Consider the following 12,500-nt stretch of genomic DNA (forward strand, 5'->3'; position numbering starts at 1 on the left):
TGGGGTCATTAATCCAATTCCGCATCTCATATCTCTCCTGACCGCCTCCCGGGACCCTCTGATAGCTATACAATAACCCTGCCATATCCAATTTGACGCTAAAATGGGATATTAACGTGGTTTTCTCAAGGGGAAATTCTCTTCCTTTAGCGGTCAGAAAATTGGATGAAAGCTTTTATGGAACTTTCTGATTTTCTTTTGCTCATAAGTGATGTTGATAAAAAATTATCGATATAATTTTTGTTATCAAACAGGTTAATGCCTAAAGTATCAGTCCATTGATTCCTTTTTGATACTCTTAATAAGAGATGGAATGATGATGATAACACTGGTACTGATGGTGTCGATAATAATATTATTGATGATGATAGTAAAGATAGTAATCATGGTAATAATAATGATGATGATTGCATTGATTATAAAGAGAGCGGTGATAATAGTGATACTATTGATATCAATAATAATAAAATATTATGCTGTTATTGATTGTAATAATGATATTAACAATGATAATGATGATAATAATGGCGAAAATTATTATGATATCAGCAACGATAATGGTAACGTTAATAATGTGGCGATGGTAATGATAATAATTATAACAATAGTGGTAATAGTAATATTGGTGTTAATATCGATGATGATTATGATGATGATTATGATAATAATAATGATAATAATAATTATGATATGATGTCAATGATAATAATGATAACAATAGCAATGAAAAGGATAAAGATAGTATTATTAATAATGATACTGCACTGATATTCTCTCTCTCTCTCTCTCTCTCTCTCTCTCTCTCTTATTGTTTCTCTTTCTCTATCTCTTCCTCTCCCACTCCCTTTCCCTCTCTCTTCTTCCCTCCCACTCTCTCTCTCCTCTCTCCTCTCTCTCTCTCTCTCTCTCTCTCTCTCTCTCTCTCTCTCTCTCTCTCTCTCTCTCTCTCTCTCTCTCTCTCTCTCTCTTTCTCTCTATCTGTATCTTCCCCTCTTTCTTTCTCAGTCTCTTTCTCTCCCACTCCCTTTCCCTCCCTCCCTCCCTCCCTCCCATTCTCTCTCTCTCCTCCCCTCCTCTCTCTGTATCTTTTCCCCTCTCCCTCCCTCCCTCCCCTCCCTCCCTCTCTCCCTCCCTCCCTCCCTCCCTCCCTCCCTCCCTCCCTCCCTCCCTCCCTCCCTCCCTCCCTCCCTCCCTCCCATTCTCTCTCTCTCCTCCCCTCCTCTCTCTGTATCTTTTCCCCTCTCCCTCCCTCCCTCCCTCCCTCCCTCTCTCCCTCCCTCCCTCCCTCCCTCCCTCCCTCCCTCCCTCCCTCCCTCCCTCCCTCCCTCCCTCTCTCCCTCCCTCCCTCCCTCCCTCCCTCCCATTCTCTCTCTCTCCTCCCCTCCTCTCTCTGTATCTTCTCCCTCTCTTTCTCTGTTTCTCTGTCTCTGCTCGTCTCTCCCCTCCCTTTCCACCACAGGATGTCATCAACGTTTTGTCTAAAATGGCATTTCACTTTACATGATGAAATTTCCCTCCAAAGATTAAAAAAAAAAAAAAAAAAAATGATCATAAATATCTGTATTTATAACGATCCCCAATTTCACCGAATGTTGCATCCTTTAGCAAAATTACGATATATTTCATAATTAGATGCAATACACCATTTCTGATATCCATTCTGCCGATGTTGCAGGTACGGTTTTTGCAAAGAGATCAGCCGGAAATACAAGGTAAGAATCGTTATTGTTACGACTTAAACTTATTTGCTTAATCATCCATCTTAAGAATCTTCTTTTATGTTGATGTGTAGAAGTAATTTTGATAGGATCCCTTTTGTAAATATGCTGTCACCTATTAAAATGCTTTGTAATGAAAATACATTCTGATCAAATAACAGCAACACACACTCAACACCCATCATCCCAGAACACCCTTCCCTCTCACCCTTCTCAACCCCCCCCCCCCCCTTCCTTCCTTCCTGTGTGGTGCAGCGGTAGCGATCTCGTCTAGCAATCTCGCTGCCCTGCGTTCAAATCCCTCACCGCCAGTAGATGCTAAACCCAGCCATTCCTTGCACACAGAGGGATAATTCAGAAGCATAATAAAACAGACATCACATCACACCAAGAACACCCATCGTAACAAAAGCAATCAATCTAAACCTCCTCCCTTCCAGGCCCCTCACGGCCCAAGGATCCTACGCCTACTGGAGGAGGTATACCGCTGGCTGCCCCTCGCCACCATCATCGACAACAAAGTGCTGGTGGTCCATGGTGGCATCTCCCTCGACACCGATCTCAAGTGGATGGCGACGGCGGATAGGAGCAAGGTGAGAGAGAGAGAGAGAGGGAGAGATAAAGAGGGAGGTGAGAGAGAGAGAGAGAAGGAGAGATAAAGAGGGAGGTGAGGGGAGAGGGAAAGGGAGAGGGAAAGGGATGAGGAGAGGGAGAGGGAGAAGGAGAGGCAGGGGAAGGAGAGGGAGAGGGAGAAGGAGAAGGAGAGGGAGAAGGAGAGGGAAGGAGAGAGGGAGAGAGGTGAGGGAGAGAGGTGAGGGAGAGGGTGATGGAGAGAGAGGGAGGGAGAGGGAAAGGGAGAAGGAGAAGGAGAGGGAGATGGAGAGGTAGAGGGAGAGGGAGAGGGAGAGGGAAAGGGAGATAGAGAGGGAAAGGGAGAGGGAGAGAGAGAGAGGGAGTGGAAGAGGGAGAGAGGTGGATAGACAAAGAGAGATAGATAAATAAATAAAGAAAGGGGGGCGGAGGGAGGGAGGGAGGGAGGGAGGGAGGGAGGGAGGGAGGGAGGGAGAGAGAGAGAGAGAGAGAGAGAGAGAGAGAGAGAGAGAGAGAGAGAGAGAGAGAGAGAGAGAGAGAGAGAGAGAGAGAGAGATAGGAAGATAGATAAATATATAAATAGATGGGTTTACATTGGCCCCTGTATATCGCATATACCCTTTACAAACACTAGTATATATCACGCATATTTACATCAAACAGTACAACATATCTAAGCAAAATAACTCCATACTAAATACAAACCCTCCCACCTTAGTATAATCCACTATAATCTTCAACAAATAAACACAATTCTGACCTTCTTACACCCTGACTGACCTGGCCACGACCTTTGCAGTACAGGAGCGTCCTAAGAACTCCCGCGGCGAGGCTGGAGGAGAGCGAAGGAGAGGGCGAAGACGGCGACGAAAGCTCTGAGGCCTGTAAGGAGGTCAGACTCTTCACGGCGACGTACGAGTGGAAGCAGGTAAAAAGGCTGAAGGAACTCAGGCATTTGCTATTACTCGTTGTTCATGTTAATTGTTATTGTTATTATTTTATTATTAATGTTATTATTTTTATTTTTAATGTTATTGTGAGTATTATTATTATTGGTATTGTTGTTATTGTCATTGTTATTATTGTTATTATTATTATTATTATTATTATTATTATTATTATTATTATTATTGTTACCGTTATTATTATAATTACTATTATTACAGTTATTATTATAATTACTATTATTACAGTTATTATTATTATCATTATTTTTATTATCATTACTGTTAATATTATTATTATTATAATTCTTCCTGCTCTTATTAATATCATTATTACTGTTATTATTACTAGCAATATTTCCATAATTATCATCTTCCTCCTCATTCTCATCACATCATCATACACGAAAGGTAATCAGGGCAATTTATTTTTTCACGTTTGATGTTCTTGCAATGTTATTGTAAATACTGATTTTCAAATCGTAAAGGCATAGTATTTCCATTAGAAAGAGGCATATGTTAATTTATATTTCGATGGAACATTATCAGATAGATTCTTTACTTCTTTTCCTTTTACCCGTGATAATAATAATAATAATAATAATAATAATAGTAATAATGATAATAATAATAATAATAATAATAATAATAATAATAATAATAATAATAATAATAATAATAATAATAATAATAATAATAATAACAACAATAATAATAATGATAATAATAGTAATAATAATAATTATAGAATCGATATAAAGAAAATAATTTTTTAAAAATCCCAAAAATTCAAAGAAAAGGGAAAACAGGTGAACTAACTGGCTCCTTGGTGGCTAGGCGGTGCAATCTATGTACAAATTGACAAACAGACAACAAAACATTCACCCGGCAACAGTGGGTTAAAGAAGAGCGGTAGATACAGCCCGAAAACTGAATTGAACTGTACTATTATTATTATTACACATGCGCAAAAATTATATCTAAGGCGAAACGACAGAGTGGAATACAATAGCGGAAGATCCGTGTAAAATTACCAACAAAATTCAGTTCATATCGATTTGTCTTGAAAACAGTGTTCATCTTTTTTTTCTTTTTCTTTTTTAACATTATTCACATATCGAAACTAACGACACACGTAGGTTAATACACTGATTCACCATTTCATACCCCTACTTATAGAAGAGAACAGAACAAACGGCGACAAAACACGTTACTAACACGTCCATACCCTGAATCCCCAGGTGTTGGACCTCCTGTGGAGCGACCCCCAGCCTCACTTGGGATGTCGGCCTAACTCCTTCAGAGGCGGAGGAAGTTACTTCGGTCCTGACATCACTAGGGACCTGCTTATGAAGAACGGCCTCTCACTCCTTATCCGATCACATGAGTGCAAACCAGAGGGATACGAATTCACGCATAACAATACGGTATGGTTTAGTTGTAGATTGTGAATTTCTTGCATGATGAAAGGATAAACGTGAATATTATGATCTTTTGATTGTATTGGTATTTAGCGTAATTAGGTGATAAGAATTTTGATCGGGTATTTTATGAGTGATTACCTACAGGCAACGATAAAACATGGTTTATAGCCATGATGATAACACGCTCATATTGACCTGTAAATCTTATCATAAGCAAAAATCCTTTAATCCTTTAAAGCAATCGAAGAGATACAGCTCCCCCCCCCCTTCACAATAAAAACAACAACAAAAAAAAACTCAAAAGAAACACAAACAAAAGCATATTCGAAATAGCACTGTAGTCATGCCCCCAAAAGCCTCCATCCGAACAGCCTCCTCCTCTCCACAGTGTCTGACTATCTTCTCGGCCTCCAACTACTACGAGGCCGGGTCCAACAGAGGGGCCTACGTCAAGCTGCAGGGCCCTCGCCTGGAGCCCCACTTCGTCCAGTACACGGCAGATATGAAGTAGGTTCTTGGTGCTTCGTGTTATAGCTTTCCACTCGTTTATTTTATATGTTTCGATATTATGGCTAAGGTCGAAGATTTCTTTATTCGTATGTACTTCACTTATTATTGTTATTGTGGGGATATATATATATATATATATATATATATATATATATATACCTTTAAATATGTATATCTTTTAATGGTTATCTTTTCTGAGATGTACAGCAACCCCCTCCCTCCCTTTCTCTCTCTCCCACTCCCTCCCTCTCTCTCTCTCTCTCTCTCTCTCTCTCTCTCTCTCTCTCTCTCTCTCTCTCTCTCTCTCTCTCTCTCTCTCTCTCTCTCTCTCTCTCTCTCTCCCTCCCTCCCTCCCTCCCTCCTTCCCTCCCTCCCTCTTTCTCCCCCCCCCCTCTCTCTCTCTTTCAATACAAGTTGATTTTCTACTCGGCCATTCCCCTTTTCACACGATTCCTGACCACATTATCACCATTGCTTCTTCCTCCCTCTGCCCCCCACTCGCAGGTCTCGAAAACTGACCATTAGAGAGCGCGTGGGAAGGATGGAGACCTCTGCCTTCAGGGAACTGCGAAGTCAAATCAACGCTTCGAAGTCCAGACTCCTACATGCATTCCAGCAGAAGGATAAAGACAACAAAGGTAGGGAGAGGATATAAAGTTTATGAGAAAGGATCGTGAAGAAAGACTTGTAAGAAACGAGTAAGGCAGCGAAGATAAGAATGTGTTGCGCGTGATCTTGATTCTCAATAGGATGATAATTAAGAATGTTTGGGTAGGAAGGGAGGTTATGTGATTGTTATAATCGGTACGTGGCAATTAAGAGAAGATAAATTATGGATCAGAGAAGGTAAATACTTTTTATATCGTGTAAGGAAACACTCTTGATCTTTAACACCTAAATCATTTACACATTACTGGTATATCTAAAAAAGAAGAAGAAGAATATAAAAAAATAAGGCAGTGACAGTAAGGGAAAAAAATAAACAATCTAACATGTCTTTACTATATATTTAATCTTACCGAAGAGTCTTCTAAACAAAACTTATACCTTTTTATTCAGTTGAGTTCCTCCTCATCCGGTCTCCTCTTCATCACTAACACTCTCAAGAACGAAAAGTTTTACTTACTGAGATATATATTTCCCTCTAAACTTATCTCCTTTCCGTTGTAAATCACCAGGAAAGCGGAAACTGGACCAAAATACAGTATATTATTAGAGACTGAAAATGCACATAATCACAACACGTTTCTTTCCTTTTTTAAAATTTTTCTTTTTTATTATAATCTGCCCTTCGTCTTCTTTTCTTTTCATTGAAGGCTAAGTTACCATAAAGACTTATACCAAGAAAAAAAAAGTTACTATAGAATATATAACTTAAGACTAATAGAACCTTCATTAATCGACCCCCGCGATCAAAAAAAAAAAAAAAAAAAAAAAAAATCCTTAATAACAAACCAAATTGATATATATTTTTGATTCTCTTTTCTCTATATTTTTATCTTTCTTTCAGAGGACTTCTTTTCATGTTATCCAGAACTGAAAGTCACTGGATCGTATAATTAATTAATGATTAAGCCCCTTTACTTCTGACCTAATCCTGTTTTCTTTATGCTTCGTCTAAAGTACATTCCTATCCCAGGCTAAAGGACCGTAAGAATGACTGGATGAAAGTCACACAGAGAGAAAACGAAAAAAAAAAAAAAAAAAAAAATGCAAATAAAGCAGAATGTTAATGAATAAAACGCCAGTCGCTTTTATACAATTTCTTTACATTTTATTATTATTTTTTTCTTCTGTGTATAAGTCCTTATTTTATTATCAGGAACTGGAATTGATATATCAACAGAGGTTTTATCATGATTGAAAATGTGTAAAAGATTTTCTCTTCAAAAGATCCATAATTTTCCCATCGAATGATACATGATTTTCCCTTCAAATGATCGATAATTTCCCTTCAAATGATCTATAATTTTCCCTTCAGATAATCCATAATTTTCCCTTCAAATGATCCCTAATTTCCCATCCAATGATCCATAATATTCCCATCAAAGGATCCATAATATTCCCATCGAATAATTCCTTGTTTCCCTTCATCTTATGTATCTTTTTGCTCTTGTCTTACTCCAGACGGACCACACTGTATCACTTAGTGGACCAAAATCTATGAACAAAAAGTAACATAATTTTTAGATCTTTAATACTTGACGATCCTGAATTAATTTTCTGTTTTTAAATTGTCTTTTTTAACATCTTGCTATTTCGTTTTTTTTTTCTTTTTACTTTTTACTTTTCCTTTCGTTCTTATGTCAAAGTGTATGACAGTTTGTGAAGATCATAGCGAGGGAGAAATGTACCGAGATCTATTACAAAAGCTAACTTAATCTTATCCCAAATTGACCCCCCCCCCCCAAAAAAAAAAAAAAAAAAACCCTATCAGTCCCGAATTTCGAACGTACTATTTCACTTTTCCTGTTAATTTGCAATTCTCCGCTTACTTTCCTTTCTTCCTCTTCCAAGTTTCTGAACCATAAAAGAAAGAAAGAAAAAATCCCCATCAGATTATTTCATCCTTCCTTTTCATACCATTATCTTATTCTTTTCTTCCTCTCTTCCTCTTCCAAGGTATATAACCGTGAGTAAGTAGGTGGAAGTGACGATTTAATTCAACCTTCCCCTTCCCTACCATTCTCTTCTTCACTTCTTCCTCTCCCAAGGTACATCACTTTGAGCGACTTGGTGGAAGTGACACATCACTTCACCCTTTTCTTTTTCTCATCTCTACTTCTCTTCCTTTCCTCTTCCAGATAACATCACCGTGAGTGAGTAGGTGGAAGTGACGATTTAATTCAACCTTCCCCTTTCCTACCATTCTCTTCTTCTCCTCTTCCTCTCCCAAGGTACATCACTTTGAGCGACTGAGTGGAAGTGACGTATTATTTGACACATTCCCTTTCTTACCATTTATCTACATCTCCTCTCTTCCTCTTCCAGGGTACATCACCGTGAGCGACTGGGTGGAAGTGATGGAAAGAGAGAGTCACCTCAATCTGCCGTGGCGAGTACTGAGGGAGAAGATAGTGACATTGCATCCCATCACAGACATGGTCGATTATAGGAGTACCTTCAGTGAGGAAACTTTCAAGAAGAATTTGGCCGTGAAGGTGAGGTGGGGGAGAGGGGGGGAGGGGGAGGGGGAGGGGAAGAGGATAATTATTTATGGTGAAGGATGGTGATTTAGGCTAAGTTTATGAGGTTCGGAGTTTATGCTAATTGTGGTAAGTGCCAGTGGGTAAGAAATTTGGAATTATTGCCAGTGATATGAGTTTCAGAATTCATGCTAATGATCTGAGGTTTAGGATTTTGATAATAATATGATATATGAAAATAATACAAATGATATGAAGTTCAGAATTTTAATCTGGATGAAAATAATGTAAAAAAATGATAACGATGATAGCAACAGTAGTAATATCGATACTGAAGGTAACATTGAGAACTATATAATGATGGCAATAACAAAAAATATCATAATTATAATGACAGATATTAAGGATAAATAGGATGATAATTATTACTATAACGATATTAATACTGCTGTTGATGATAATAATAATCATAATAACAATCATCTAACCCACAAACATCCACACACAGCAATAAAACAAAATACAGACAAAGATTTTATTAACAAATAACAATAAAACAGAATGGTCATGCTGTCTTTTCCTCCCTCAGGGTGGTCCCACGGTGGTCGAAGCTCTCTATAGACACAAGAGTAGTATGGAGACGATCTTCAGGTTAATTGATAAAGATAATTCAGGTAAGTTGTATTCGCTCTTTTTTTCTGTCAGTGTTTTTCTTTCTTTTTCTTTTTCTATTTCTTTTTCTTTTTTTCTTTTTTTCTTTTCTCTCTCTCTCTCTCTCTCTTTCTCATTATTTTCTAAATAAGTTCAATGACTGTAAACACGACGCCAAAGAAACATGGAAAACAATTAAAACGTTAGCACCAAACAAAAAACACCACACAGACACGTCCCTAGATTCCTTAAGTAGTATAGAACATGTAAACGACTACTTCGCAAATATCGGTAGACTCACCTATGAACAGACAGCTGCTTCCTTGGCCCCACACAACACAACCAGAACAAGGCTTTCAACAAATGCCTTCAGACCACAGCCAACAGGAGTGGAAATAACAGTTTAACAATAAAACACTTACGTGAAACAAATGCTGTAGGTATGGATAACATTGCTTTTCGATTCCTCAAAGAAAGCTTACCCGCAATAGCTTTCTATTTAACTGTCATTATAAACACATCCATAGTCACCGGTACCTACCCATCACTGTGGAAACATGGCATCATAACACCAATTTTCAAATCAGGAAATGCAGAACAACCGAACAATTATCGTCCTATCACTCTACTCCCAGTGATATCTAAAGTGCCAAAAAAAATTGTTGCAAATCAATCATCAACATTCTTAGAATCCAATCACCTTATTTCCGAAACGCAACATGGGTTTAGAAGTAAGTTATCCACTGAAACAGCTTTACTACAAATTACAAACAAAATTTATGATAACATAGACAAGAATCAAATAAATCTACTCACATTGTGTGATCTGTCAAAAGCGTTTTACAGTGTCAGCCATAAAATCCTGCTTAACAAAATGAAAGATCATGGAATAGACAACTATTGGTTCAGAAGTTATCTATCTACAAGAACGCAGTCAGTCAAAATTCGTAACAATATGTCAACTAAACAAACAGTCTCTTTCGGTGTCCCACAAGGCTCCATATTAGGCCCGTCCCTGTTCACTATATTCATAAACGATCTATCAAACATTGCAAACAGCTGTCTCCTTGTCCAATATGCTGATGACTCTCAGTTTCTTCACGCTGCCCCTGCAATCAATTTATATGAATTGATAAAAAATACACAACAGACTCTTACAGAAGCAAAGATTTGTTTTCACAACAACGGCCTCAAACTAAATCCCGATAAAACTCAACGCATCTTTATAGGCAATCGGCAAAACAGAACCAAAATCCCCATAAACACAATCATATCAAACCAAGCATTTCCGTGAAAAATCTAGGAGTACACATAGACAGATACATGACTTTCGAAACACACATAGACAACATTCACAAAAAAGTGATGGGCACATTAATATACCTAAATCACATAAAAAACAAAATCCCCGCTGAGACGAGAATTATTGTTGTACAAACACTTGCACTAAGCATTATAAACTACTGCTCCAACATATGGGGCTCAACCAACAAAACTCAAATACAAAAAGCACAAAAACTACAAAACTTTGCCGCAAGAGTGGCATTAGGCAACATAAATAAACATGACCACATAACCCCCCACTTAAAAAAGCAAAATGGTTAAAAGTTCCTAAAAAATGTCAATTTGATACATGTATACTCATTCATAAATTCATAAAGGGCGATTATCCTCATTGATTAATGCCTCTACAAACAATTGGTAACAAAACAGGCTTCCAAACCAAACAGATTAACTCTCTGCACGTCAAAAGATCATACACGGAAACAGGGTCAAGGCAAATGCAAATCCGAGGACCCGAGATCTGGAACAACCTACCGCAAAACATTAGAAACATCTCCAACCTGATTACTTAAAAAAAAAAAAAAAATAATAATAATAAAGGAGTATCTCTTAAATTGTCAATGACATAAGGCATTTGCATACAAAGCCAAACCATGTAACTCAATTTCGAATGATGTGACCATCATATTCTATTTAATTTTATTTTATATCTCCCCCAACAATGTATTTGCTATTGTTTCTACTTATTCTGTATTACTGTACGATGCCACAATCTATGTAAAAAGAAGAACCATTGTAATTAATGGAATAAAGTGTTTTGACTTTGACTTTGACTCTCTCTCTCTCTCTCTCTCTCTCTCTCTCTCTCTCTCTCTCTCTCTCTCTCTCTCTCTCTCTCTCTCTCTCTCTCTCTCTCTCTCTCTCAATCTCTCTCTCTCTCTCTCTCAGACACGAGGTTACCAATCATTAACTGACTACCATCAGCATAGACATATCCATTACTATATTTACTCATATTCTGACATGAGCTGAACTAACTCCCCCCAAACGTTACATCAGCACGGACGAATCCTTTTCTTCATTTGTGCCTTATTTATTCATATTCAGACGAGAGCTTACCAGCCGTTAACTGACTCTCGCCGACACCCCCAAAGGCTACATTATATATCTATTCATATTCTGGCATGAGCTTACAAAATGTTAACTCCCCCTAAAGATTATAAAATTAATAAGGACGAACCTATATCTCTATTAACATATACCATTCATTCATACTCAGAGAAGAACTAACCGACCGTTATCTGCCTCCCCAAAGGTTACATCAGCATGGACGAATTCAGCGAGACGTGTGAGCTGCTGAGTCGCCACATCGACGTCCCGATCCCCAAGGAGGACATCGCCGACCTGGCCCGCTCGATCGACATCAACAAGGACGGATACATCGACTTCAACGAATTCCTCGAGTGTTTCCGCATCGTCGAGTCGGGTCGTCTGACGATCGACGAGGAGGACGAGGACGACGAGAGGGACGAGAACGGTGCCCTCATCGACGACGAGAAGGGGGCTGTTTAGAAGAGGGGCGTGGCGAGGTCGTCTCCTGCTGTCGTTTGAGACTTTTGCTTTCGGACTGGTTCTCTTCACCCATTCATTCATCTTCTGTTTGTGTATTTGCTCTTTCGTTATTCCATTTATCATTTGTCTGTCTGTTGGTATCATCCTCGACATCATTACCTATCGACATCTATTTTTTTAGGTCTTAATTTCATTTTTGACTCTGTTCCCATTCGAACGAAAATCGTCACTACTCTTCAACACATTTGAAAAAGCCCGAATATTTAAGCACCAGAAAAAGGAAAGAAAGAAAGATAGAAAGAAAGAAAGAAGACATTTTCAGAGATCCTGAATTCGCACATGTACACCTTTCATGACACCCCCCTCTTCACTCTACCCCCTCCTCCTCCTCCTCCTACATTTTTGTATATATTTATAAGATATTCAGTATTAGATTTCATCTGTGATTTACCATCAAATATTTCTTCCTGTTGTTAATAAGGTGGGAACAATTATCATTCTTACAGTCAGCGGTTCTTAAGAAAATTGCTCTGTATGAAAGCATTTTCAATTTGTATTATGATAACTAAATACACTGATAATAGCATTTTATATCACAATTTTACAGGCTACATATATCCACTTTACAGCGTTATATCAAATTATATATATATATATATA

General features: G+C 38.2%; 1 protein-coding gene across 1 annotated transcript in view; it reads left to right on the forward strand.

The window, feature by feature from the left end:
• The window catches only part of LOC125027869 (serine/threonine-protein phosphatase with EF-hands pef-1-like), a 188,893-nt gene extending 176,454 nt beyond the window's left edge, over positions 1-12,439 (forward strand). The window contains exons 5-13 of the mRNA XM_047617001.1: positions 1,676-1,712; positions 2,159-2,311; positions 3,109-3,237; positions 4,495-4,680; positions 5,066-5,184; positions 5,692-5,825; positions 8,179-8,348; positions 8,923-9,007; positions 11,584-12,439. Coding sequence (XP_047472957.1) covers positions 1,676-1,712; positions 2,159-2,311; positions 3,109-3,237; positions 4,495-4,680; positions 5,066-5,184; positions 5,692-5,825; positions 8,179-8,348; positions 8,923-9,007; positions 11,584-11,840 — 1,270 coding nt within the window. The 3' untranslated portion in view covers positions 11,841-12,439. The remainder of the gene's footprint in view (positions 1-1,675; positions 1,713-2,158; positions 2,312-3,108; positions 3,238-4,494; positions 4,681-5,065; positions 5,185-5,691; positions 5,826-8,178; positions 8,349-8,922; positions 9,008-11,583) is intronic.
• The last annotated feature ends 61 nt before the right edge of the window (positions 12,440-12,500 follow it).

This window comes from Penaeus chinensis, chromosome 8, assembly GCF_019202785.1.
Source record: "Penaeus chinensis breed Huanghai No. 1 chromosome 8, ASM1920278v2, whole genome shotgun sequence".
NCBI lineage: Eukaryota > Metazoa > Arthropoda > Malacostraca > Decapoda > Penaeidae > Penaeus > Penaeus chinensis.